Source organism: Globicephala melas, chromosome 7 (genome assembly GCF_963455315.2).
Source record: "Globicephala melas chromosome 7, mGloMel1.2, whole genome shotgun sequence".
Classification (NCBI taxonomy): domain Eukaryota; kingdom Metazoa; phylum Chordata; class Mammalia; order Artiodactyla; family Delphinidae; genus Globicephala; species Globicephala melas.
The window spans coordinates 88,941,712-88,967,752 of record NC_083320.1 but is presented as its reverse complement, the minus strand read 5'-3'; the positions used below and the strand labels follow the sequence as shown (position 1 = coordinate 88,967,752).

General features: G+C 33.8%; 1 protein-coding gene across 1 annotated transcript in view; it reads right to left on the bottom strand.

The window, feature by feature from the left end:
- Positions 1-26,041, bottom strand: part of LRP1B (LDL receptor related protein 1B) — a 1,792,829-nt gene that overhangs the window by 127,603 nt on the left and 1,639,185 nt on the right. Inside the window, exons 72-77 of the mRNA XM_030883038.2 lie at positions 18,331-18,453; positions 12,513-12,638; positions 11,701-11,838; positions 10,049-10,183; positions 7,584-7,703; positions 5,710-5,951 (exon numbers count right to left, since the gene is read on the bottom strand). Of these exons, the coding sequence (XP_030738898.2) occupies positions 5,710-5,951; positions 7,584-7,703; positions 10,049-10,183; positions 11,701-11,838; positions 12,513-12,638; positions 18,331-18,453 (884 nt within the window). The remainder of the gene's footprint in view (positions 1-5,709; positions 5,952-7,583; positions 7,704-10,048; positions 10,184-11,700; positions 11,839-12,512; positions 12,639-18,330; positions 18,454-26,041) is intronic.

The following is a 26,041-nucleotide window of genomic DNA, read 5'->3' as shown; positions in this document are numbered from 1 at the left end:
TTATTACATCAAGTGAAGTAACAAACAAAAAATCGACTTAAAGTTTAACTGGAAAGACTGATACTGCTACTATGAAGAGAAAGCTTTCTCAACTCTGACACCACTGACATTTTGGTAAGGATAACTCCTTGTGAGAAACTAATTTATGTATTGTAGGGTGTTAAGCATTTCCCCTGGCCTCTACTCACTTGATACCAGCAGCACTCCCCAGTTGTGACAATCAGAAATATCTTCAGACATTACCAAATGTCCCCTGGGGTGAAAGATCATCCCCAGTGGAGAACCACTGATTGTAGAACCACTAAGTGCTCTCTGATGTCTGCTTCCTCCATGACTCTAAGCATTTGTCAAGGTCTTTTAATGAATTTTTGTCTCCAAATTTATTGAACACTTCTTTATCTTCCTTTACTTGATCTTTCGGCAGTACTCTAGAAATATAACTCCAAATTCTTTTTCAAAACACTTTCTTCTCTTAGTTTTTGTGACTCTACATTCTAGTTTTCTCCTAATGCACTGGGCACTCTTTGTCATCATTTTAATCTAGCCTCAGAGCTTCGTTCCAGTCCCCTCTTTACTTCCCTTGGTAATCTAACCTGGCTTCATGGTTGTAGATGTCTCCTCTATTTTTCTATTCTTTAATGTAAATCTCCAGTCCAGAGATTTAAGATAAAGCCTTGAATACATCACTGACTAACTGACATCTCGCTTGGATCTCTTACAGGTATCTGACTTAACATGACTAAAACTGAACCCACAGTTTACCATTTTCAGTATCCATCAAATTATAGAATCTGGAAACACAGGTGTCAGTCTGCAGTCCTTCCTGTCCTCATTTTTCACATTTATTTTATTTGCAAACATTTTCCCTTAAAATTCTACTCACTACCCTCCATTTCACTGAGACTACAATAGTGCAACATACCACCATTTCTAATTGGGAGCATAGTCCTCCTATGTGGTCTCCTTCTGTTCCAGTCTTTTCTCCCACCAGATCCATTCTCCACATAAAAAGTGAAATAGTTGTCTTAGATATAAATAAGATGGCATTACTTCCTTCTCATCTCTTAGGTCTTAGCTCAAAATCTCCTTTCTTCAAATGTGCCTTTATTGATCATCTTACTCAAAACCTATAAAGTTTAATTTTTTCTCTCTAAGTCCAGTTTTTATTCCCCTCAATACACTTTTCAAAACCGGACATTTTTTTGTATTTATTTATTTATTAGTTTACTTTACTTTGTCTTCGTTCCACAGAATATAAACTTCATGAGGACAAGATTCTATTATCTTTATTGTATCCTAAGAACCCAACACCAAACCAAACAAACAGAACTCTTTAAATAAAGCTATGGGTATGATTGAATAAAACTTGACTGGTTCACCTTAAAATGCTATACAATCTGATCAATAACTTAATCAGTATTATTAATTATATAATCATATGTTTTATATGGTCTTATAAGATTTATGTTCAGTAAATTTTGAATATTGATCACAGCTGTTTCAGAACCATTAACTCTAATCAGTATGTATTACTGAGTGACTGTCTTATGCAGTCAACAACAGTCAAGCCACAAAATGGTAATAGTGTAATATCTGATAGTTTTAGATCTCTTCCAAAGTAATTGTAATAAATGATTTTAGCTGTTGACTGGTTTGAATAAACTTAGATAGTTTTAAAAGTATTCTTGCTAAGGAAGTATAGACAGTTTCAATTTAGAGTTTAATGGTTGTCATAAATTTATAATTATGAAGAAAAAAATTTTTGAAAATAAACTATCAATTTTTACCACTACCCAAACATCCTAAAACAAGACTTTGAAGTTTTTGCTAAAATGTGTACACACACACACACACACACACACACACACATGTATGGGTTCATAGACATACCTATAAATTTATGTTTATGTGTGTGTGTGTGTGTGTGTGTGTATACGTGTGTATGAGATGTACACACAGACCCATATGTTGGGTATGAGGTTTATAGCTAGGATTCCAATTCAAAATTGAAACCTATTAAAGAAAACAGTTGAATATTTTGTTAAAGCTTTTCAGGAAAAATAGTCTAATCAAATTTTTTGAGAAAAAGTTATGATTATTAATGAATAAAATTATAAGTAAATTTATACTGAACATTCTCTTTTGCATAATGGAGAATATGCCAAAAATGGTATCTCATATTCACTTCTTAAAACCAGGTAGATCAGAGGAACGATTTGTTTTGCTCAGGAATATTCAGCTATTTAACTGTAAAAATCTAATCTGTATATTTAAAGTCATTTTCATTTTTCTAAGCATTGACCTACTTTATAGTGCTTGCCATCATGCATCTAGCATTTCATACTAGAAATGATAAATGGCCAGAAAGTATGTACAATTGTTGTATAACACTATCATATTCTGTTGTAACTACTAAAATTCTCATTATGCTTTACATATCAATTGAATTATGCCAGTCTTTTAAGTTTTAAATTAATTTTCTTAAAGGAAAAATCTATCCATTTTGTATAGCTCAGGGGGTTAGAAAATCATAAGTAATTCTACCTATAAATAACTTAGTCTGCATTTGAAATTTAAATTTGCAATCCTAATTACTATTCCAACCATTTTCACAGATTACAGAAGAGAATTCCCTTCCTTATTTCTAAAAAAATATCATGTTAAAAACTATCTTCCTTTAGAATGGACTTCAGTTAATATTTAGCTGTCTGAGCAATATTCTGATTTCTGATATAACATATTTTCTGCTCTTTGCTGAAATGAAAATATTCCAGTGTTTTCAGTATCTGTGAATATGCTTCCAAGATATCCTGCTATCACATGGATAACTCCTTCCATTTGCTTCACTGATAATAGGGTTATAACTAAAGTATCCATAGTTCGATTTGTATATTTTTCTTTCTTTTACCTATTGATTCAGAGATAGAAATCAATGCACCATATTCAGTGTAGGGAAAAATCTTAAGTTTTGTTTTCTGAGGAGCGGGGAATTCTCCGGTCAGTATCATTTAATAATTGTGCCAAAACTTAGAAGATGAAATAGAGTGCATGTTCATTAAACTAATGGATGACTATCTGGTGGCTGTTAAAGGAGCAAATATAATACATTGCAGGGAAATTCATAAGGGTAGAAAATCAATTCTTTATATACAAGATGGATTTCAAAGAAATAAATACAAATTGTCCAGGTAATAACTGAATAGACATAAACTATGTCACAATTTTTGGGGAAATCATACATATTTACTATCTGGAAGGGACTTTAGAAATTTTCTACTTCAATAAAGTAGTTAGCGTTCAGGTGAGTATGTTGAGGCTCAGAGATGTAGCAAGTATCTCAAGTTAAAGTCTAAACTGTGTCACATTATAGCTTCATGGCCATAGATAAGTCATTTAATCATTCTAGAATGCACATTGCTCATTAACTTAAGGTGATGAGAATGGATTTATTCCATATTTATAATATTGAGATATCAGGATTACAAAAAGGTTTAGGAAGCAAAGTTAAATAATTGCCCTTATCAGTGTAGCCTTAGGTATTTTTATACATATATATAATGCACTGGTTGGAATTTCTATGGAATGCTTAATGGTTTAGAACATGGTGCTAAAATTCATGGCTCAGAGGTTCCAACCTTATAATCATGACATTTAGTTAGCTATGATGGGCTTCTAGAAAATGTACCCTACTGTTACCCACTTTTCTTCCTATTGAATACTGTTAGTCATCGGTAGGTCTAAGAAGAGAGTGAAAAACAAATAGAAAGTCTAGATTACACAATACATCTTATTACTACCATTAAAAGACTAATGATGTTTCAAATCCTATTAGAAAAAGGCTAATCAATAACTTTGCATTGATGACGAAAGACTCTATACCACATTAATAAAATTAAAAATTAAAATATGTAAAATATATATTGATCCATTTATATATTTGAGTACATAAGAATAAATATTTAGCTATTAAACAAGTTTGGCTCGTGGCCTACAATAAACAGTTTGCTAGAGGCTACTGATTGTATTTATCCATCTCCCCAAGGACAAAGCTAAAAAATTATCAAATCATTTTTACTGAAAATTATATGAAAAATAAAGATATATTTTTAGCAACTATCAAATTCAGGCAAGAGTAATTTGCAATTAATTTTTAATGTGAGAATATGCATTATAAGGAAGAAAATTTTGCCAGTCATCAGATCAACATCATCACCATCATTATTATATCATTCTGTTAATCTATACAGTACTTATGTGCCAAGAACTATTAATGCTAATATAAATATAGTGTGTGTGTGTGCACACGTGTATTCCTCACTAAAACCTCATGAAATGGAGAGTACAGAGAAGCTAAGAAGCTAGTAAGCAACAGGAACAAGATTAAAACCCAGTCAGTGTAATTTCACAATATATACTCTTTATCACTTCGTTAATACATGAAACTGTACCATAGGAACAATGTTTTTGCAAAGCAAACTTCTGTTTTAAAGATAAAGAAAGCTAAAGCTAGTCAAGACTGAGTCAGTCTTTTGGTCTGATTGGAAGGAGATGATATGTGAGTGAAGGAGGGCAGAGTGATCCACCGAAGTTCTTGGCTCTGTCCTAGAACTACCCTTAATAGAACTAAAGCTTTGTATAACACTGGGTTTGGGGAAGGAGGAGTTAAAGAAACAACTCTGATATATATGGATTTTTACTCACAGTTAATTTAATCTAAACTGAATTTAAAAGCTAATAATATAGCTTCTTTTAAAGCCAGCTTATTGACACCTACTACTGATAAAAAATAGTGTTCCAGATTTCCATCAAATGATATTCACGGAGTTCAAATATTTACGGTAGATACCTCTGAAAAAGGTAGTGAAGACTTCCAGATAGGTGTGTCTGATTTGTTTCAAATACAAAGCTTTAATTATTTAGTAGGATTAAAGTAAGTTAATCCTACTGTGATAGTATTTGACTCTTTGGTTGTATGGGAATGGGCCAGGCCCCCCCAAAATAAGTCTTTATCTGTTATTTCTCTGTCAATTTGCTTCAAAATATAAAATACATAATAAATTGACATGCCCTAAAACAAAAAGGATAACCTACAACCACAAGTCTAAACAAATGTTCTAGTTTATTTTTCTCAAAAGGAATAACCATGATAATCAATGTGTCCGTCATACACCAGTAAACAATATTGCTCTATTTTGGATGTTCCCTGAAATATAGTTATTAGGAGTCAGAAGAAATGATTACACTATCGAATTGATCTCTTGCCCTAGAAGAGAACTATATTTCTCATATTGTTAAAAATGAAACAATTTACCCTGTATATTTTTGAGTTTATTTTCTAATGTAAAAACAAAGTGATGGTTCCCAATATGATCTCATGATGAAAAAAACCCTCATGTTCATAATATATTATTAAATACTATAAAATACAAAAAGTTCTAGAAATTTTAGGTATTATTAATTACCATTCTTATGTAACTACAGAAAATGTATTAAAAGAAACACATAATATCATGCAATTAAAATGAATTGTACCCAGCTATGAGAATAAAGGAGTAGGGAAATGTTCTATTTCTATACAGGGAGAATACTGGGAGGAATCACTGAATATATTAATTACCTCTTATAATCAGATACTGTGATTGACAGATTAAAAAAACAGGGAAGTGGGAGAAGGTGTGAGCCTTCAAATATTCAGTTTTATTTACTTACAATCAAGCCACTGTTTGCTTGCCTTTTTTCTCTGCCATGTATCTTTTTGTAGAAAATTCCGCCTGGATTAAACTGAGTACTCCAAATAATCATATCTCTCTGATAATATACATCCATCCCTGTTATCCTTGAATTATGTTCAAAATGAGAAATTTGTTGATGATCGCCACTGTAGTTGAATGGATATATAAAACCCAGGATATCAGTGTCATTAGCAATGTAGAGAACTTGATCTTCAGAGCCTGGAGATTATTATAATAAAATACAAAAATAAAATAAAATTCAACTAATGTAAAAGCAACGAATGTACTTTTAAATTAACTTGAATTGTTATTCTTAACACAGTTTCTTGCTCAATAAAAATAAACCGGCTTCATACCATCTTTTCCTCTTCATGACATTTCTAAAACACACTTAACTAAACATTTCTAAGAGTTATTAATGGAGGTTTTCTTAGGTCAAAGCTTACCTTATGGCTAGAAATTAGGTATTTGTAGTAGATATCCTTTTTATGAAAAGGGATTTCTATTTGGTAAGTCACAATACCTTATGTTTTAATGCTTTGGATCTGAATATTCAAATACCATGTTATATACTCACTAAGCCTCAGACATTCCTGAGCATTTAGTTTATGCACCTGAGTGATCATTACCTTAGGCTAAGAAATAAAAATTACAAGATGAAGAGTCTTCTTCTTCCAATATTCATATATGTCAAATGTTCTTTTATTTTTATTTTATAAAAATCAGTGTTTATTATATTAACATGCCATAATCTCAGTATTTTCTAGAATCTTGCTAACTGGAACCATGTAGCCTGAAATTTTGACACCTACAATACAATACTGATGTAATCTGCATACTGAGACAAGTAAAACCCTAAAGACAATCCTGAAAATAGTAACTAAAATATTAATGAAACCGTAAAGAAAGACTGAATTGCATATATAATATCTGCAAATTAAAAAAAAAATAATACACGAGTTGTAGTTCAGCTCTATAGGCTCAATAGCTCTCACTTAGTAAATGGTTACTATGTGACAGGAGATGTATTAAGTCCTTGACAATTTATCTCCTCTTACAACAACCATGGAAAGTAAGGATTAGGCCTCCCATTTTACAGATGAGGAACTGAGGCTCAGAGAGTTTAACTTCCCCGAGGCCACACAATCAGGTGCAATGCTGGGATTCAAATACAAGTCTGTCTAATTCCATAGCCCATTCTTGCTTGATTCACTATATCATGTTGCTTTCCTCTTGTAATAACTGTCTTATTAACATTGTTAATCATGCCCTGTAGCTAACAATATTTAAATTACAATATTATTTAGTAAAAACATAAAAGCATTAAAAGCCATATCTAAGAAGCCCCAAATATATATCTGTAATTTAATTTTTTAAAAATGATATTCATAAGTAGAGGAGGTCTGAATTTGAAGACATAATTTTATTTTAAAACCTTTAAGTTCTTACTCAAAATTCCATTCTCCTTATAATGCTAACATTTAATTTAACTCGTTATTTTTATCCTAGTGGTATAATGTTTCCTCAAGTACACTGAGAGCAGGCCATAAAGAAAGATACTTCATATTCTATCACATTGACTTTTAAATTTTACCTCCTGGTAAATTGTTTCAAACACAAAAGTGATTTTAATAGTAGCCAGGTATTTGACAGCCATGTTTATAAACCTTCCCAGATTATATTAAGAATGATAATAAATAAATTGGACAATTTAACCAGTATTAAAAAGAGATTTATTTTATATTTTCAGGCATTAAGCCATTGCGAAAATGCAATATGAAACATTTTTTTCCCATAAAATGTTTACAGCAAATTATAATAACATTTAAAGTAATGGTTATATATCCTTACCTTTTGCTATGCAGGTGTTATTTCTTTCTTGAAAATTCTGGTCGCACACACATTTATAGGATCCTTCCATGTTTACACATTGGTGGGAACACGTGCCAAACACCAAACATTCATTAAGGTCTAGAAAAGAAGAGCTCAAAATAGCACCATCATAACCCCAATTAGTACTGTCATTCTTTCCACTTTTCAAAAAAGACATGTATTTTGTGTCCTTCAACTTATTATTCCTATTTCTTTCATTTTCTTTTCAAACTGTTAAGTCTGTGACTTTCTATGTAATATTTTCCGGCCATAACAATTTTTTCACAAGTTTCACTATAATGACTCATCAATTGTTTGTGCATTGCTTGTTAATCCACTTAACACGTTGAAATATCCATTTCAAACTTCCCTAGTATTTTCATTCACTCAAATAAAGGTTGAGTTTTCTGATTACCTGCCGCCATACCTTTGCACATATCATATGATATTCCTGTGTCCTGTAATGCCCTTGCTTTTTACACAGAAAATTTCTACTCATCTCTCAAGATTCACCTGAAGTGAAGCCTTCCTTGGTCTTCACCAATATACAGTAATGGTTATCTATCTCCTAGATTCTCCACTTTTTGCTCTCTTGGAATTTCTATCTTATGCCACACATATGAAATATAGTTCATATGGTATTTCATGTATGTGGTCACATATTCATATCCCCTACTTGACTGTCAGTCCCTTGGGACCATAAATTAGTATTTATTCATTTTTTTATTGTCAACATTTTGCACAATTCCTGGCAAAGAATGAAGATATGGATACACCTCTAACACACTTCTGGCTTCATGTATACAAAGTGGCTATGTAACAAGAAGGGCCAAGTGAACAAACAACAACAAAATCTTGAATGCCTACATAAAAATAAATATATATAAATCATAAGTAATAAATAAATCTTAGGCAATATTCTATGGCTTAGCACATGCCTCAAATTTTAAAGTTTTAAGCAGGGCCAGGATTGAGGTCAGGTGATTCTGGTGAATTATCTACCTCCTCTACTTCTGCTTTCAATCAGCATAAATTCCTCTGCCCCCTTTATCACTTATAGTTGCCCTAATTACATAATAAATCTGTGAGATTAATCCTCCTCTTGAATTAGAGGAATTTAAGGATAAGCACAGCAATAGTAATTTTCTCTTGTTAGCACTCAACAGTGTTCCAAAGCCTCAGTGGTAGAGATGAGGACTTTCCCAGTAACATTTGTAAGTGACAGTGCCAAGGCTTAAACTCAGGCTTCTTGATTCTATTGTCTCTACTATGATACTTTGCCCAAAGTGAACTTACGTACTCTCAGGAGTGCAATTCTGCGTTTAATTGAAGTGTAGGCTAAAGAGACAAAACTGAATTTACTTGTTGACAAATGCTATACCAGGGATAAGTAAAATACATGGTATCAGCTCTCAGCTATCAAAAAAGTATTTCTCGAAAGAAGAAATAATCTAGTCGAGAAATAATTCGCTTTTTTATTAAAATAGAGAAACTTAAGTTGTCAGTTTTCAGTTTTCCACGTTAATGAAGAAATAAAATGGCATGAATGATCTAAACAAGTATATAACCCAAAATGTTCATATATATGATGTGATTACAATTATTTCCCCTTTGGATGAGTATAATTAATTTCAATAATTCCATTTTGATTGACACAAAATAAAAATCGCTTTTATTTACCCAAGAATAACACAAGGAGACAATCAAGAAGAGAGCTTGTAGGTGAAAGCATTTTACGAGTTGAATTTGCCCTGGATAAGCCAGACTTGGATAATTTAGGTTTGGCTCTAACCACAATAATATCAATATTAATGGAGAAACTGGCAGAAAGTGCATATAGGTCTTTATTTCATGGCTCTGTAGTTAAAGACCTGGTGTAAATTATATTTACATATAACTTACTATGAGATTCTGGCTCCCTTACATGCTCAGTTTTTAAATGATCACAAGTAAGCTGACAGAGATTTATTTAAATCCTGTCTTTGAATTTTAGGAGACACTCTTGATAATATAAAGCACTGTTTAAGACGTGGTGTTAGGACAAAAGCCCACAATTCTCTAAAAGTGAATTACCTATTGCAGTATTGCAAATGCCACAACTCAAGAGAAGTGTGGGATCATAAACATGTTCTTTCGTGAAGGCCTCTAATTCTTCAACAGTTTCTGAACCAGCAATTTCGTTATTTGCATTTCAAAACACAATTGTAACAATACAATAGAAATTCCTGCAGGTCTGAATCTACTATACGAAAGGCTTTGTAAGCCTCAGCAACGGTTAGCTTAGCAGTGCAAACAGTCTCTTGACCCCATAAGTAAAAGGGTATCCCGTAGATATGCACCATTCTGATGAAAATCAGTCCCCTGTCATCTCACAATTTAGCAGCTTTGGGAGTCTTTTCTAACCTAAAGATTTAAGAGCAAGCTGTTGAGGAAATGTACTATACCTTCACACTGTCTGTTTTTCATGTTTCTCTGAAATCCAGGCTTACAGCGACAGAAAACAGATGTTTTTATTTGATTACAATATGCATCATCTCCACATGGATTCACATTATCTTCACAGGTATATTCAGCGGGAGCTAGGATTTAAAAATATGATCAAAACTGATATAATTCTAATTCCTGAGTGGGAGTTTACTATTTTTCTTAATTTAAAATTACATTTATTATTCCATAGATAACTCTTTTTGAATTTATAAGGTTATGGTCTTCTCCCCATATAAGTCCTCATTTATTATAAAGGTATAGAAGCAGATAAAAACCAAAATCAATCACATTAGGGATAGTTTAGACCAAGCTGCCAACAGCTGATATTTACAGCTGTGATTGAGCTATACTACTTTCCAAAAGGAATTCGAGAACCAATGGCTCTAATGACAGTCTATCTTTACCATGATACAATGTACAAGAGTCACATTCTTCTCTAAGAACCAAAACATTCCCTAGAAGCTACCTAGAGATGTAGGCATCTCTTGCTAACTTAAACTTAGTATTCAGGAACTCAGTCAAGGGTACTACCATGTTACTCAAGCAAGAGGTTAAATTATCAGTTCCTAAACACATACAGGGAGCAGCATTTGAGTTGTAATATGCTCCAATGGACATGGACTGCAATACAAGTTAGGACAGACTATGTGTTATTTGTAGTTTCCAGCATGGTAGTTGCAACTTCATTGCTTTATCTCCAATTCAGGAAAATATTTTAGAGTGCAAATAAAAGAGAGGGACATTATTATAGGGGTAACATTGAATTAGCTCTATTTTACTTAAATCTAATTACATGAGAAATATGAAAACCTTAATTATCAGAAATATAATGTTAATTCCCACTGATTCTTGACTATTTTGTAATTAATTAAAATACACCAGTGGAATTATATACACCACGATTGAGATATACATGGCCATATCCTGGTGGATACTGCTTCAACATCCAGTGAGGAACAACTTATGTATAAATGAGAACAAAATAAAAGACTCAAGAACTGGAACTATTTTGTGACTTTTACAAGCAATATGAATTTAAGGTCGTAAGTTTAATTAGTTTTCCCAATATGGAAAAATCAGATATCAAACATTATACACAAAATTATTCACAATCAAGGTCTCATAACTTAAGTATCATAGCACTCTAACTGAATAAAATAATGATGTCGTCTTTGAGAATGACTCAGCAATGGATTAAGATTTTAAAACATTAAACAAATTATTAAGACCTTTACCATCATTCAAATGAATATCACTGTAAAATTCAGAAACTATTATATTTATATTTTATAAATAAAATATTAAGGAATATAGATTTCTTTGCTGATATCAAGGTCTGTATTTGGATAAAGTTTCAGCTTTAACAAATATACTCATATTTGTTATGTTATCAAATACTCATATTTGATATTGTAAAATCAACCTTTCCTACCTCATACTTTAAATTAATTAAAATGATATTCTAAGGTTACTTTGGCAAAGGTCTAAAGACAAGAGCAATCTTTTTTGGAAGAGCAATCTTTTCTCACAGCAGTAAAGAAAATTTTAGTCATGTTGAAGCAGAAATTGAACTTGTGTGTTGCTGCATTTTAACAGGAAACAAACTCACTTATTCTGCAGGCTTGTTCGTCTGAACCATCTCCACAGTCATCAAGCTGATCGCACTGGAGGTCCATAGGGATACATTTTTTATTACTGCAAGCAAACTCATCTTTTTTACAAGGTCTTGCTTTATATGTAAGCTTACCTATAGAGTTATTTAAAAAATGATCAGCACTTCACAGAATCAAAACAAATTTACTGAGTCTATAACAGGTTCAAGATTTTGCTAAACACTATGAAAAACATAGATCCATAATCCTTTATTTGAAGCTATTGGGGCTAAATGAAAAAACATTCTGAAATTTTTGATTCTTAGAAAAATAACACTGTATTTACCCTATAATAAATGACACTATATTTCCACAGGAAAATTTCTGAATATTCATCCTAAGTGAGATTTTTTTTTAAAAAAGTAATATAAACTACCTCAGACCAGTTCAAGTCAGGGTCTGTCACCAAATGGTTTTGCTGCATATTTTAGTAAAGCTTTTGGTTTTTTGAGTTTTAATTTCTGAATTGTGAAAAAGGGACTGTGTACGCATACATACAATCTATATAAACACTTTTCCCCCAAGAAGTTGTTTAACAGAATATTTTAAACCACTATATTGTTTCTCTCATGCAGTACTTTCTAGAATAAAGTACCTATAACCAATGGAGATTTACAGACCTGGAGGGAGCAGATAAAGTTGCACAGCTCTACTATGCAAATCAAATGTTAGTGGATTAAAATATATTTTTTTAATTTTTTAAGCCCTAAAATCATTGTATTATCTGTAGCTGTCACTGAATCAATTATTTCACATTAAAAAGATTTACCACCACAGGGATCTTCATCTGAGTTGTCCCCACAGTCATCAACCCCATTGCACATTTGCTCAGGCTGCAGGCATATTCTGTTATTTCTGCATCTGTGCGGTCTTGTGGGTGGGCAAAGAAATTTTTCTGAAAAAAAAAGAAAAAACAAAGCAGCTCCTTTGGGTACACTGACTTATGAAGAACCATCCTTCTTTTGTCTTCCTTTTATTTTCTTCCTTTTCAAATCCATAATCTAGCTTTTCTGAATATCTTTTGTTGTGGGAAGTGCTTACATGTAGATACTAGAAAAATGTGTGATAATAGAAGGTATGATCCTAGTTATTTATATTAACAACAGAAAAGAGTGCATAGCTGAAATGTTGAATGAAGTAAGAAAAAAAGCCAAACGTCATGGTTTTATTTCCAAATGCTTTATCTTAGCTGACTTCCCTTAGTGTACCAAATTAATTTATGCCTATGGTTTATACAACATGGCAGGACACAGCTATCTGAGAGAGCAATTTCACACAGAATAGAGCTTGAGCAAGCATACGTTATGGATCCAAAATTGAAAATAGGTCATTCAGCAAAAAAAAAAAAAAAAATCCCAACAAAACTATAACTGTGTTTCTTACTCTCTGTCTCCATAAACAAATGGGCCGATATGTATTTAAGGCAAATAAGGTGATCTTACTTATTCATTTTTAATGTGTGTGTGTGTGTGTGTGTGTGTGTGTGTGTGTGTGTGTGTGTGTATGAGACTTAAATAAACAATTAAAGCCAGGGAATTTTACACTTGTCCTTTCCATCACTATCGAATCTGAAGACTTCTACCCCTAAAGTAGGAAGCATCTCTAATGTCTTCCCAATCTCATATGTGGAATACTGCACGGTGCTATCATTGGTCCCCTGATGTTCTCACTCTTGAATTCTCTGCTTAGATATTCTCATGGATTTACTTGACACTATATTCTGAAGACTTTCAATTTGCTATCTAATTCTAGCATCTCATAGTTAATTATAGGACGTTCCCTTGGGAAGTTAAAATTCAACAAGTTCAAAGCTCAATTCTTCATCATCTTCCCTTGACCTCCTTCTCCTCAAACAAGCTCTGTCTTATTTCCATAGTTCAGTTTGTGGCACATAATAGCCACAAGTTTGGGATTATTCTAAATGCATCCTCTCACTATGCTTCAACTCTTATTAGTCAACAAGTGCAGTTGGTATTGTCCCAAATTTGCCTTCTTATCTCCATGCATACCAGTTACAACTCCAACAGCTCAGCTATTTATTATTTCTTACAGAGATGACTGTCATAGAATCCTTAATGTCTCAGTTTCATTGCCCAACCTAAAATCCTCCCAAAGCCACCAGAACAGCAATCTGATCATTTCTTCCATAGCTATTCATCACTTCCAGAATAAAATTTAAGATACTTTACATGGCATAATAGACTTATCATTATCTTGTCCATGCCACTCCTACAGACTCATCCCTTGTCACTCTTTATTAGCTCCTTAAATATGCCATATTCCTTCTTGCCACCTTCCTTATTTTAATTAAAATCTGTTTTTCACTCTAAGCAGAGTTCCTCCTCTTCAGGTTTTTTGGAATGTCTCTTAAATTGCTCAAACCTCATGTTATCTCATATTTGAAGACATAATAATTTCCTACTATGGCTTCCAGAACTTTGTTACTATATATTCATATTCTATTTTTTTAAAATAAACTCAAAACAAAAACTGTTATTTTGAGGACCAGGCATTTGGTTGTATTTTTTTTCTTATCTCTATTTTCTCATTAACCTTATAAACATCACCCCCTCCCCAATTCACTGAAGACTGTAGCACCATCCCTCACAGCTATTTCTCTCCATCTAAATTATTCCAGCATCCTAGGTGACATCAACATCCATACGAGCAAACTAGCCAATAACTGCACCACTTAACTTCCTGATTTTCTCATACCCAATGTCCTTTTACTCTAATCCACCTAGGCCACCCATTCTTCTAGAAGGCTGTGGACATGGGTGGATTTCAACAAAATTATCTTCTTAATTCAGCCAATGACAGTTCCTGCTACCCGCAGATAAGAAACACTGACACAGCCGGATTTGCTATTTCCTCCAATTGCTTCATTTACAAAGCCACTAATTTTAAAAGTCTGAACAAAAATTCTGACAACAATTTCCAGTTAGCCAACTTTTTAATTCAACCAGTCTCATTAAAGATGCTTTTTCAGTTTTACCTGAAACTTTAGCCCATTGATACGTCTAACTCTTCCTTATTTACCATTGCCTTTTTCTCTTTACTTCCATTTCTGTTGACATTAGATTCCACATTCCATTTTTAATTTACTTATTTGATATTTATTGATAACCTTTATATGTTGGAAATTCTTCTAAGTACTTTTAGAAAATCACTTGTGTCCAAATAATCTGGATTCTCTGGCCCTTTTGCTTTTTTCATCTTAATTATCAGAATCCCAAACTTAGATGAATGAAACCATCTGCTATCCCAGTGTCTGCATCTGGGAAGCCCAGGAATGTTGCAGATGACCATACTGCAAGACCAATTGATATCACAAATATGAATATTTATCAATGCCAGGTAGGCCCTGAACACTACTTGGAAATCATTCATTTATATCTATATATTTATATCTATCTATATCTAATGTCACTCTTACTCTTTGCAGTAATGATTCAAATCTGCATTCCTTTTGAATCTCCCTACCACACCAACCTTTCACATTCTATATATGAACACGCTTCCTTACTATACATAAGAAAGTGGAAATTAAAAGATTAAAAAAATGTTATTATATCATTAAATATGTGTACATCCACCTGCATCTGCATATAGTCTATCAACTCATTTCAAGGGGTCACTACCCTTATCTAAAACTGATTTTTTCACTTGCTCTGAAGCTTAATTTCCCCTGCTTCTTCAGGAACTATCCCATCTTTCTTGAAACATTTTATTACCTTCGTATTTCTCTTGTTATACTTCCTTTTTCTTTTTGCTTATCCTTTTGTTATCACTCACCTGAGTCTCTGCTGGCTGTTCATATTTATCTAGATGTTGGTGGCCCTCAATACTCTATCCTAATCCCCCCCTTTTATGTTTACTCCCTCCCAGGCTAAATCTTACAAATTCCATAGTATTTACTACTACATTTTATGCTGACTCTCAAATTTATATTTCTAGACCAGCTCTTTAAGCTCTAGAATATCTAGCACCTACTTGAAATCAGTACTTGAATGTCTCCTCAGATGCATCTCAAGCCAGACTTCTAATCTTTACTTGCAAAACTGTTCCTTTTCCTGTGTTCCCCATCTATTCAAATGTGCAAGCGAAAACAGCCTACAAATTATACTGGGCAACTTCCTGTCTCTTGCCTCCTATAACTACTCCATTATTTAATCCAATTCATTTTGCTTTTTAAATCACATTCAAACTGTGTATACTTTGCCATCATGATCTGTCATTATCTTAATCCAAGCTACCCGCATAGCTTGCCTTGAGCTCTGCAACTGTCTTAACTATTCTTGCCTATTTCTATCCAGTATTTGTGAAATATAAATATGACTATGTGCCTCCTCTATTTTAAATTCTATAGTACTTTTAATTGCTTTCAGGCTAAATCTAAAAATCCCTATCTAGACTCACAAGTTTCCATGTATCTCTCCTGTCTCTTCAGTTTCATCCATTATCTATCTTGCTCTGTATTCTCCAAGCACACATGTCTTTCAGCTTCTCTAGTAAACTATGGTTCGCTCTACCTCAGGGCCTTTCTACATCTTGTTTCCTTTGCCTAAAATGTTGTGTCATCCACTCTCACTCCATCCCTTTCACCTACCTGGCAGCTATAAATTTCTCAGACTCAAACTCAAATGTTACTTCTTATAATCCAAGATTGAGTAAAATCCTTCTGTTCTATATTTTTATAACTTATTATACTTTTTCTTCATTGCATGTATCATAGTTTATAACTATATATTTTTGTGATCATTAATATCCCTCTTCCACTAGACTCTCAGCTCTGTGAAGTCTGGGTCCATATCTGTTTCTCTCCTCATTATATCACCACAAATAATCACAGTCTCTACCTTAATAAATATTTATTAAATGAATGAATGATACTTTTCCCCACACTGTTCTCTATGCCTATGGTGACTTATAGCCTAGATCTTTCAAAACTGTAGCTTTCTGAATTCCCCTTCAGGCAGAGTTCATCTTATCCCTCTCTGCCTTGTCTTTACTTAATTCTACTATTGCTTAAAATATAATTTATGGAAATTATTATTTTCCAACCAGAATAAGATCTCCTTGTCAAAGAGAACCATGTTCTGTTCAGGTTTTTTTTAATCCCGATTACTTAGCACAGTCTCCAGAACATCATAGCTTGACTCAGTGTTGATACTGATGACTGAGGGGAACGCAAAAATATTCACAGAATTAAGCTGGATGTATTTTACAAGTTTTCCAGCAGCTATGCAGCATGTCCCTGAGAATCACTTCCTGGCCCTTGAAGTGGTTCTGGGGAGGGGGGTGACTCTGGAGCCCCACGTGGTTAATTAGTTTCCAAACATTTCCTATTACACTCAATAGTTTTGTGTTGAAGTGGAATAGAGAATAGAAGGAAAAAACATAGTTTATAAAAATAGTAGGTTTTGGCTTGATACTGGTAAACTCATATTTTTTCAACTATTATGATTCAGAAACAATACTATCTCTGGTCATTCTCTAGAGTTCACTTTGTAAGATTATGTAGAAGAACTGAAATTGAAATTTAGTTATATCACTTATCAGTTGTACCTACAGAGATCAATTCTCTAACTACTGTCTTTTTCAAATTTTAAAACATGTTTAAAATAAAGCTGACTCCTTGTTTCAGATTTTTTTCTGTAACATCTGTAGTCAATATCATCATCTATCAAAATAATTAGTTTAATTTGATATACCAAATAGAACATAGAATTTAAGAACATACACTCATGCTATGCTTTCTTTAATTCACCTGATGTGCTATTTAGTTATACCCAAAGTAGTAGTATTTTTCTTTAAATTAAAAGTTAAATTACCTTTTTTGCTGAGATTAGCAAAAGAATGAGATGAAGAAAAAAAGTGTTTACCAAATACAGGAAATCATTTAATTTGGTGATCTAAAGGCGCACATTTATATTTATAGTTCGTGGTTGCATAATCACGCTTGTGACTAATGTCAGAAGTAACTTGAATTTGAAGAAGAAATAAATTTTGTTAAGATTTTCAGATTTAAATGTTAAATAACTCCTAATTGCGGTTCTCCACCTAACATTTGTAAGATATATATAGATATAGATATAGATAGATAGATAGATAATGTCTGTATATCTCTATGTATATTTATTTCCCTTCTCTGAATAACCACAGTCTCAGCAGTGGGTGACTTGTGGAAGTACATGATTTGATTATGCACATTTTTTCCATGCTTATCTGTCAAAAAAATTATTTTAGCCTATAACACCAATTGGGAATAAAGCCAAAGTCCTTATATGAACCTTACTCAATACAAAAGGTCAACTACTCTAAATCCTCCTAGACAGACCATAATCTATCTTTTGAATACTGCTGACATGTGCAAGTTCAGATTTAGGAGGGCTCTCTATAAAGTCATAAACTTTGAGCAGGGCTATCTCTTATTACCTGACCAAAAGCTGTATCTGTGGCTATACTTTATCTACCTAACCCCAGGACGGTAAAATTTGTGGTTCACCTCACCACGTCATCGATTCACGCTGGCGCACTACATCAGGAGATGAGAGTACAATCTAGAGCCACGTGAAATGCCATACCACACATGTCAGGGGCTTCGTCAGAGTTGTCTCCACAGTCATCTTCTCCATCACACACCCAGAAATGTAGTTTGCAGAGGGAATTATTGCAAAGGAACTCATCCGCTCTACATATATTTCCTCCTTTATTTTAAAACAAAAAAGAGACAGAGGGATATAGCATAATTAATTCCAGTCAGCAAAACACATATTCCTCTAATTCTCAGCTCAGTATCTAGTGTCTCATTTCCTTATTTTTTTTTCCTGTATAATACTAGGAACATATAACGTCCAAACTTTTTTTTAAAAGGTATTCATTTTTAACTTTTCAAAACAATCTGATATCACACTCATGTCTATCATATTTTCTTTAAAAAATATTGATCATAAGATGATAGAATCAAGTTTTCTCAAATATAAATTCCCTTCCATTTCATATCATTTCTATGTTACTGAGTGTAAAGAAACTTAGATTTTAAATAGTATTAATTTTCTTTACTAAAAATTATGCTGTTCTGAAAAGAAAAGACACTTTAAAAATTACTAGATAATTCAATTCTATCTGGAAACTGACAGACTGACCCATTAAAAACAGAATGACCAGGAAAAAGTTTTTGCAGTCATAGAGAAACAGTTAATTTTATAACAGAAATATAAATTGGTGATGTGAGGAAATATTATTTATTCTTATAAAAATTGTGCAATAGAGTACTCTTTCTGTGCGTATTTTTTAAATGTTTGCATTCTTTCTCTCTTTACAGTTAAACAGAAAGCATTAATCAACAAAACAAAACAAACAAAAGCCCAGGACCAGATGGCTTCACAGGCGAATTCTATCAAACATTTAGAGAAGAGCTAACACCTATCCTTCTCAAGCTCTTCCAAAATATAGCAGAGGGAGGAACACTCCCAAACTCATTCTACGAGGCCACCATCATCCTCAAACCAAAACCACACAAGGATGTCACAAAGAAAGAAAACTACAGGCCAATATCACTGACGAACATAGATGCAAAAATTCTCAACAAAATACTAGCAAACAGAATCCAACAGCACATTAAAAGGATCATACATCATGATCAAGTGGGATTTTTATTCCAGGAATGCAAGGATTTTTCAATATACGCAAGTCAATCAACATAATATACCATATTAACAAACTGAAGGAGAAAAACCTTATGATCATCTCAATAGATGCAGAGAAAGCTTTTGACAAAACTCAACACCCATTTATGATAAAAACCCTGCAGAAAGTAGGAATAGAGGGAACTTTCCTCAACACAATGAAGGCCATATATGACAAACCCACAGCCAACATCGTCCTCAATGGTGAAAGACTGAAATCATTTCCACTAAGATCAGGAACAAGGCAAGGTTGACCATTCTCACCACTATTATTCAACATAGTTTTGGAAGTTTTAGCCACAGCAAATAGAGAAGAAAAGGAAATAAAAGGAATCCAAATCAGAAAAGAAGAAGTGAAGCTGTCACTGTTTGCAGATGACATGATACTATACATAGAGAATCCTAAAGATGCTACCAGAAAACTACTAGAGCTAAACAATGAATTTGGTAAAGTAGCAGGATACAAAATTAATGCACAGAAATCTCTGGCATTCCTATACACTAATGATGAAAAATCTGAAAGTGAAATCAAGAAAACACTCCCATTTACCATTGCAACAAAAAGAATAAAATACCTAGGAATAAACCTACCTAAGGAGACAAAAGACCTGTATGCAGAAAATTATAAGACACTGATGAAAGAAATTAAAGATGATACAAATAGATGGAGAGATTATCATGTTCTTGGATTGGAAGAATCAACATTGTGAAAATGACTCTACTACCAAAAACAATCTGCAGATTCAATGCAATCCCATTCAAACTACCACTGGCATTTTTCACAGAACTAGAACAAAAAATTTCACAATTTGTATGGAAACACAAAAGACCCCGAATAGCCAAAGCAATCTTGAGAACGAAAAACAGAGCTAGAGGAATCAGGCTCCCAGACTTCAGACTATACTACAAAGCTACAGTAATCAAAACAATATGGTACTGGCAGAAACACAGAAAGATAGATCAATGGAACAGGATAGAAAGCCCAGAGATAAACCCATGCACATATGGTCACCTTATCTTTGATAAAAGAGGTAGGAATATACAGTGGAGAAAGGACAGCCTCTTCAATAAATGGTGCTGGTAAAACTGGACAGGTACATGTAAAAGTATGAGATTAGAACACTCCCTAACACCATACACAAAAATAAGCTCAAAATGGATTAAACACCTAAATGTAAGGCCAGAAACTATCAAACTCTTAGAGGAAAATATAGGCGGAACACACTATGACATAAATCACAGCAAGATCCTTTTTGACCCACCTGCTACAGAAATGGAAATAAAAACAAAAATAAACAAATGGGACCTAATGAAACTTAAAAGTTTTGCGCAGCAAGGGAAACCATAAAGAAGATCAAAAGACAACTCTCAGAATAGGAGAAAATATTTGCAAATGAAGCAACTGACAAAGGATTAATCTCCAAAATTTACAAGCAGCTCATGCAGCTCAATAACAAAAAAACAAACAACCCCATCCAAAAATGGGCAGAAGACCTAAATAGACATTTCTCCAAAGAAGATATGCAGACTGCCAACAAACACATGAAAGAATGCTCAACATCATTAATCATTAGAGAAATGCACATCAAAACTACAATGAGATATCATCTCACACCAGTCGGAATGGCCATCATCAAAAAGTCTAGAAACAATAAATGCTGGAGAGGGTGTGGAGAAAAGGGAACACTCTTGCATTGCTGGTGGGAATGTGAATTGGTACAGCCACTATGGAGAACAGTATGGAGGTTCCTTAAAAAACTAAAAATAGAACGACCATATGACCCAGCAATCCCACTACTGGGCATATACCCTGAGAAAACCATAATTCAAAAAGAGTCATCTACCAAAATGTTCACTGCAGCTCTATTTACAATAGCCAGGAGATGGAAACAACCTAAGTATCCATCATCGGATGAATGGATAAAGAAGATGTGGCATAGATATACAATGGAATATTACTCAGCCATAAAAAGAAACGAAATTGAGTTATTTGTAGTGAGGTGGATGGACCTAGAGTCGGTCATAAAGAGTGAAATAAGTCAGAAAGGGAAAGACAAATACCGTATGATAACACATATATATGGAATCTAAGAAAAAGAAATGTCATGAAGAACCTAGGGGTAAGACAGGAATAAAGACACAGACCTACTAGAGAATGGACTTGAGGATATGGGGAGGGGGAAGGGTAACCTGTGACAAAGTGAGAGAGTGGTATGGACATATATACACTACCAAACGTAAAATAGATAGCTAGTGGGAAGCAGCCGCATAGCACAGGGATATCAGCTCGGTGCTTTGTGACCACCTAGATGGGTGGGATAGAGAGAGTGGGAGGGAGGGAGATGTAAGAGGGAAGAGATATATGAACATATGTATATGTATAACTGATTCACTTTGTTATATAGCAGAAACTAACAAACCATTGTAAAGCAATTATTCTGCAATAAAGATGTAAAAAAAGAAAATCTAGAAACAATAAATGCTGGAGAGGGTGTGGAGAAAAGGGAACCCTCTTGCACTCTTGGTGGGAATGTAAATTGATACAGCTACTATGGAGAACAGTGTGGAGGTTCCTTAAAAAACTACAAATAGAACTACCATATGACCCAGCAATCCCACTACTGGGCATATACCCTGAGAAAACCATAATTCAAAAAGAGTCCTGTACCAAAATATTCATTGCAGCTCTATTTACAATAGCCAGGACATGGAAGCAACCTAAGTGTCCATCAACAGAAGAATGGATAAAGAAGATGTGGCACATATATACAATGGAATATTACTCAGCCATAAAAAGAAATGAAATTGAGTTATTTGTAGTGAGGTGGATGGACCTAGAGTCTGTCATAAAGAGTGAAATAAGTCAGAAGGGAAAGACAAATACCGTATGATAACACATATATATGGAATCTGAGGGAAAAAAAAAAGAAAAAAAAAGGTCATGAAGAACCTAGGAGTAAGACAGGAATAAAGACACAGACCTGTTAGAGAATGGACTTGAGGATATGGGGAGGGGGAAGGGTAAGCTGTGACAAAATGAGAGAGTGGCATGGACATATATACACTACCAAACGTAAAACAGATAGCTAGTGGGAAGCAGCCGCATAGCACAGGGAGATCAGCTCAGTGGTTTGTGATTACCTAGAGGGGTGGGATAGGGAGGGTGGGAGGGAGGGAGACACAAGAGGGAAGAGATATGGGAACATACATATATGTATAACTGATTCACTTTGTTATAAAGCAGAAACTAACACACCATTGTAAAGCAATTATACTCCAATAAAGATGTTAAAAAAAAAAAAGAATACAGGGAAGATATACAGATTGCCAACAAACACATGAAAGGATGCTCAACATCACTAAATTTAGAAAAATGAAAATCAAAATTATAATGAGGTATCACCTCACACCGGTCAGAATGACCATCATCAAAAAATCTACAAACAATAAATGCTGGAGAGGGTGTGGAGAAAAGGGAACCCTCTTGCACTCTTGGTGGGAATGTAAATTGATACAGCCACTATGGAGAACGGTATGGAGGTTCCTTAAAAAACTACAAATAGAACTACCATACGATCCAGCAATCCCACTACTGGGCATATACCCTGAGAAAACCATAATTCAAAAAGAGTCATGTACCACAATGTTCACTGCAGCACTATTTACAATAGCCAGGACATGGAAACAACCTAAGTGTCCATCGTCAGATGAATGGATAAAGAAGATGTGGCACATATATACAATGGAATATTACTCAGCCATAAAAAGAAATGAAATTGAGTTATTTGTAGTGAGGTGGATAGACCTAGAGTCTGTCATACAGAGCGAAGTAAGTCAGAAAGAGAAAAATAAATACCATATGCTAACACATATATATGGAATCAAAAAAAAAAAAAAAAACCAAAAAGTTTCTGAAGAACCTAAGCGCAGGACAAGAATAAAGACACAGACGTAGAGAATGGACTTGAGGACACGGGGAGGGGGAAGGGTAAGCTGGGACGAAGTGAGAGAGTGGCATGGACATATATACACTACCAAATGTAAAACAGACAGCTAGTGGGAAGCAGCCCCATAGCATAGGGCAATCAGCTCAGTGCTGTGACCACCTAGAGGGGTGGGATAGGAGGGGTGGGAGGGACACACAAGAGGGAAGGGATGTGGGGATATATGTATACATATAGCTGATTCACTTTGTTATACAGCAGAAACTAAGACAACATTTTAAAGCAATTATACTCCAATAAAGATGTTAAAAAAAAAGAATACAGGGACGTTCTAACTTAAAATTAAATACATCCACCACAGGCAAAGGACCCAAAGTACGAATAAACTTTAGTTGTATGTCTAGATATGTAGCAATATATAGCAGAAACAGCAATGGTTAGGGAGATAGGAACTTGCTTTGTCTTGCTTTGGAAAAGTGTATTAATTTCTATGGGGCTCAACATCTTCATATGCTACAAAAGAGGTATGGTTAAGATTTATAAGTTCATATTTGTAAGGAGTACATGGGGAAACCACACAAAGAAACTTGATGGGAATTTAAAATTAAGATTAATAAGACTGCTCTCAGAGAATTATATTAATTTAATTATATTAATTTAAATTTCATATATAAGTAGTATCATTTCTATATTGGTGAGATTTGATGATTGAAGGTATTAACATATTAAAAATGGATATGTTTATTAAAACAGGGAGCTGGGGAATGATAGGGCTCATCCTTGCAAGCCTAGAAAATTCCAAGAAAGAAGCATTGTTCATTTTATGTATGTACTTTAGAGAGAATAATGAGTCTAGGCTTGTGAGAGTCAATAAGCTCTTCTTGTTCTGAGTTTTGACTTGCACACTAATCTCTAGTAATTCACTTCTAGTAGCAAAGATTTAACTTAGGAAATCACAGAATCAGATTTGGGTTGTAGAATGACAACACTAGCTACAGTGAGGAAAACTTAGAAATGAAGATAGGGAGTAGTAAAGCCAAGATGGGAGGAAAAAGACCAATTTGAAGAGGGCTTGCAGCAGTCCAGAAAACAACTGATGGAAACCTGATTTAGAGTAGCTACATTTGAGAGCTCTTCAGGAGGTAGAATCCTCAGGATCTGATGGCTAACTAGATGAGGGTGGTAAAGGAGAGTGAGTAGTGAAACACAGTACTACTCAATTTTTGGTTTGTTGGGGTCATTCAGTGAATGTTGGTGTCATTCAATAAATAAAAGATCACATTAGAAGGATCAGGTTTAGTGGAAATAATGACAATTCATTTAGGTTACTGGTAAGACAATCATGTGGTGATACTTAGCAGGCTAGTGGATAAATGTGTCTGAAATATGGGATAGGTTTCTGAGGTGTAAATGTAGAGTCGGGAATGATCAGAATACAGTTATTATTTGAAATTTAGAAGAGAACACAGAGAAAATCAGCATTTAAAGTTTGAATAGATAAAGAGGAATCTAGCAGAGACTGAGAAGAAGTAGCCAGAGTGGTTGGAGAAATACCTGGAAACTTTTCTAACAAGAAGTTAATAGTTAGCACATTTAAATGATGCTAAGAGAGTAGCTTTAGAGAAAGTGGTGGTGGGTTTAGTGAAATGTTTGTAGTTCATTATTATAGATGAAGAATTTGTAGTCCAGAAGTTTACCCTTAAAGGGGAGGAAGAAAAGAGGAAGTTAAGGAATTCAGTAGACAAGGTAATGTTGAGGATACAAAAGACAGAAAAGGTACTTCAGATAATGAGTTCCTTGAGAATCAAGAAAGTGTGAAGGATTTGAGATCTAAAGCAAAATAAAAGGATTATCCTTAGGCTGGAAGACAAGTCTTCCATTTCAAGAGAAAGGAAGGAGGAAATGCTAGGCACAGCTATATGTAGCTTAGTTAAATTTGTGTCTAGATGTTGAAAAAAGCTCATGATTTTTACTATTGCTGTGAGGTGGAATGTGAGAAAATAAATCAACTTTTTAAAAACCAGATATGGTTAATGGTAGAGAGAGATGATTAAAAACATATAGGTAGATTGCTTAGAATCTTGAGTGGTAGTTGAAGCTGAGGCCAGGAATTTATAGTGATACCATTCAGAACGGGTCTAAGTTTTCCTATAAAAATGCTTAACAGAACTGGTGCAGCTTAAATTGACACCTCTGAGCACTAACAAAGACACAGAAAAAGGCAGGTCCTTGGTGAGTGCAGCAAGGTGAATGTCACCATGTGAGACTTCTGAAAGTACAATATCTGGCATTGGGACGCCCTTTTCTTTCAAACATCTGCAATGTTCAACTCTAAAAATGCCCTGATTTTTAAAATAATCTCAATTATCAAAATCAATGCAAGAAAATATATTACCATTTAGGAACTCTGAAAACAAAAAGATATAACATGAACAGCCTTTAGTATTAAAGATATGAATATTGGTTTGAGGTGAGCTTTAGCTTAATTCAATATCAAAATCCATAGAATATGAAATAGAGTTGTATTCTTTCAGAATAAAGATTCTAATGACTAAATCTCATCACATGTTCCATTCTAAAATGGACTAAATTCAAACAGAATTTGTGAACTCTTGACATCCTCTGATTATTTAAAAATAACTCTATTTGTAGCACATCAGTCT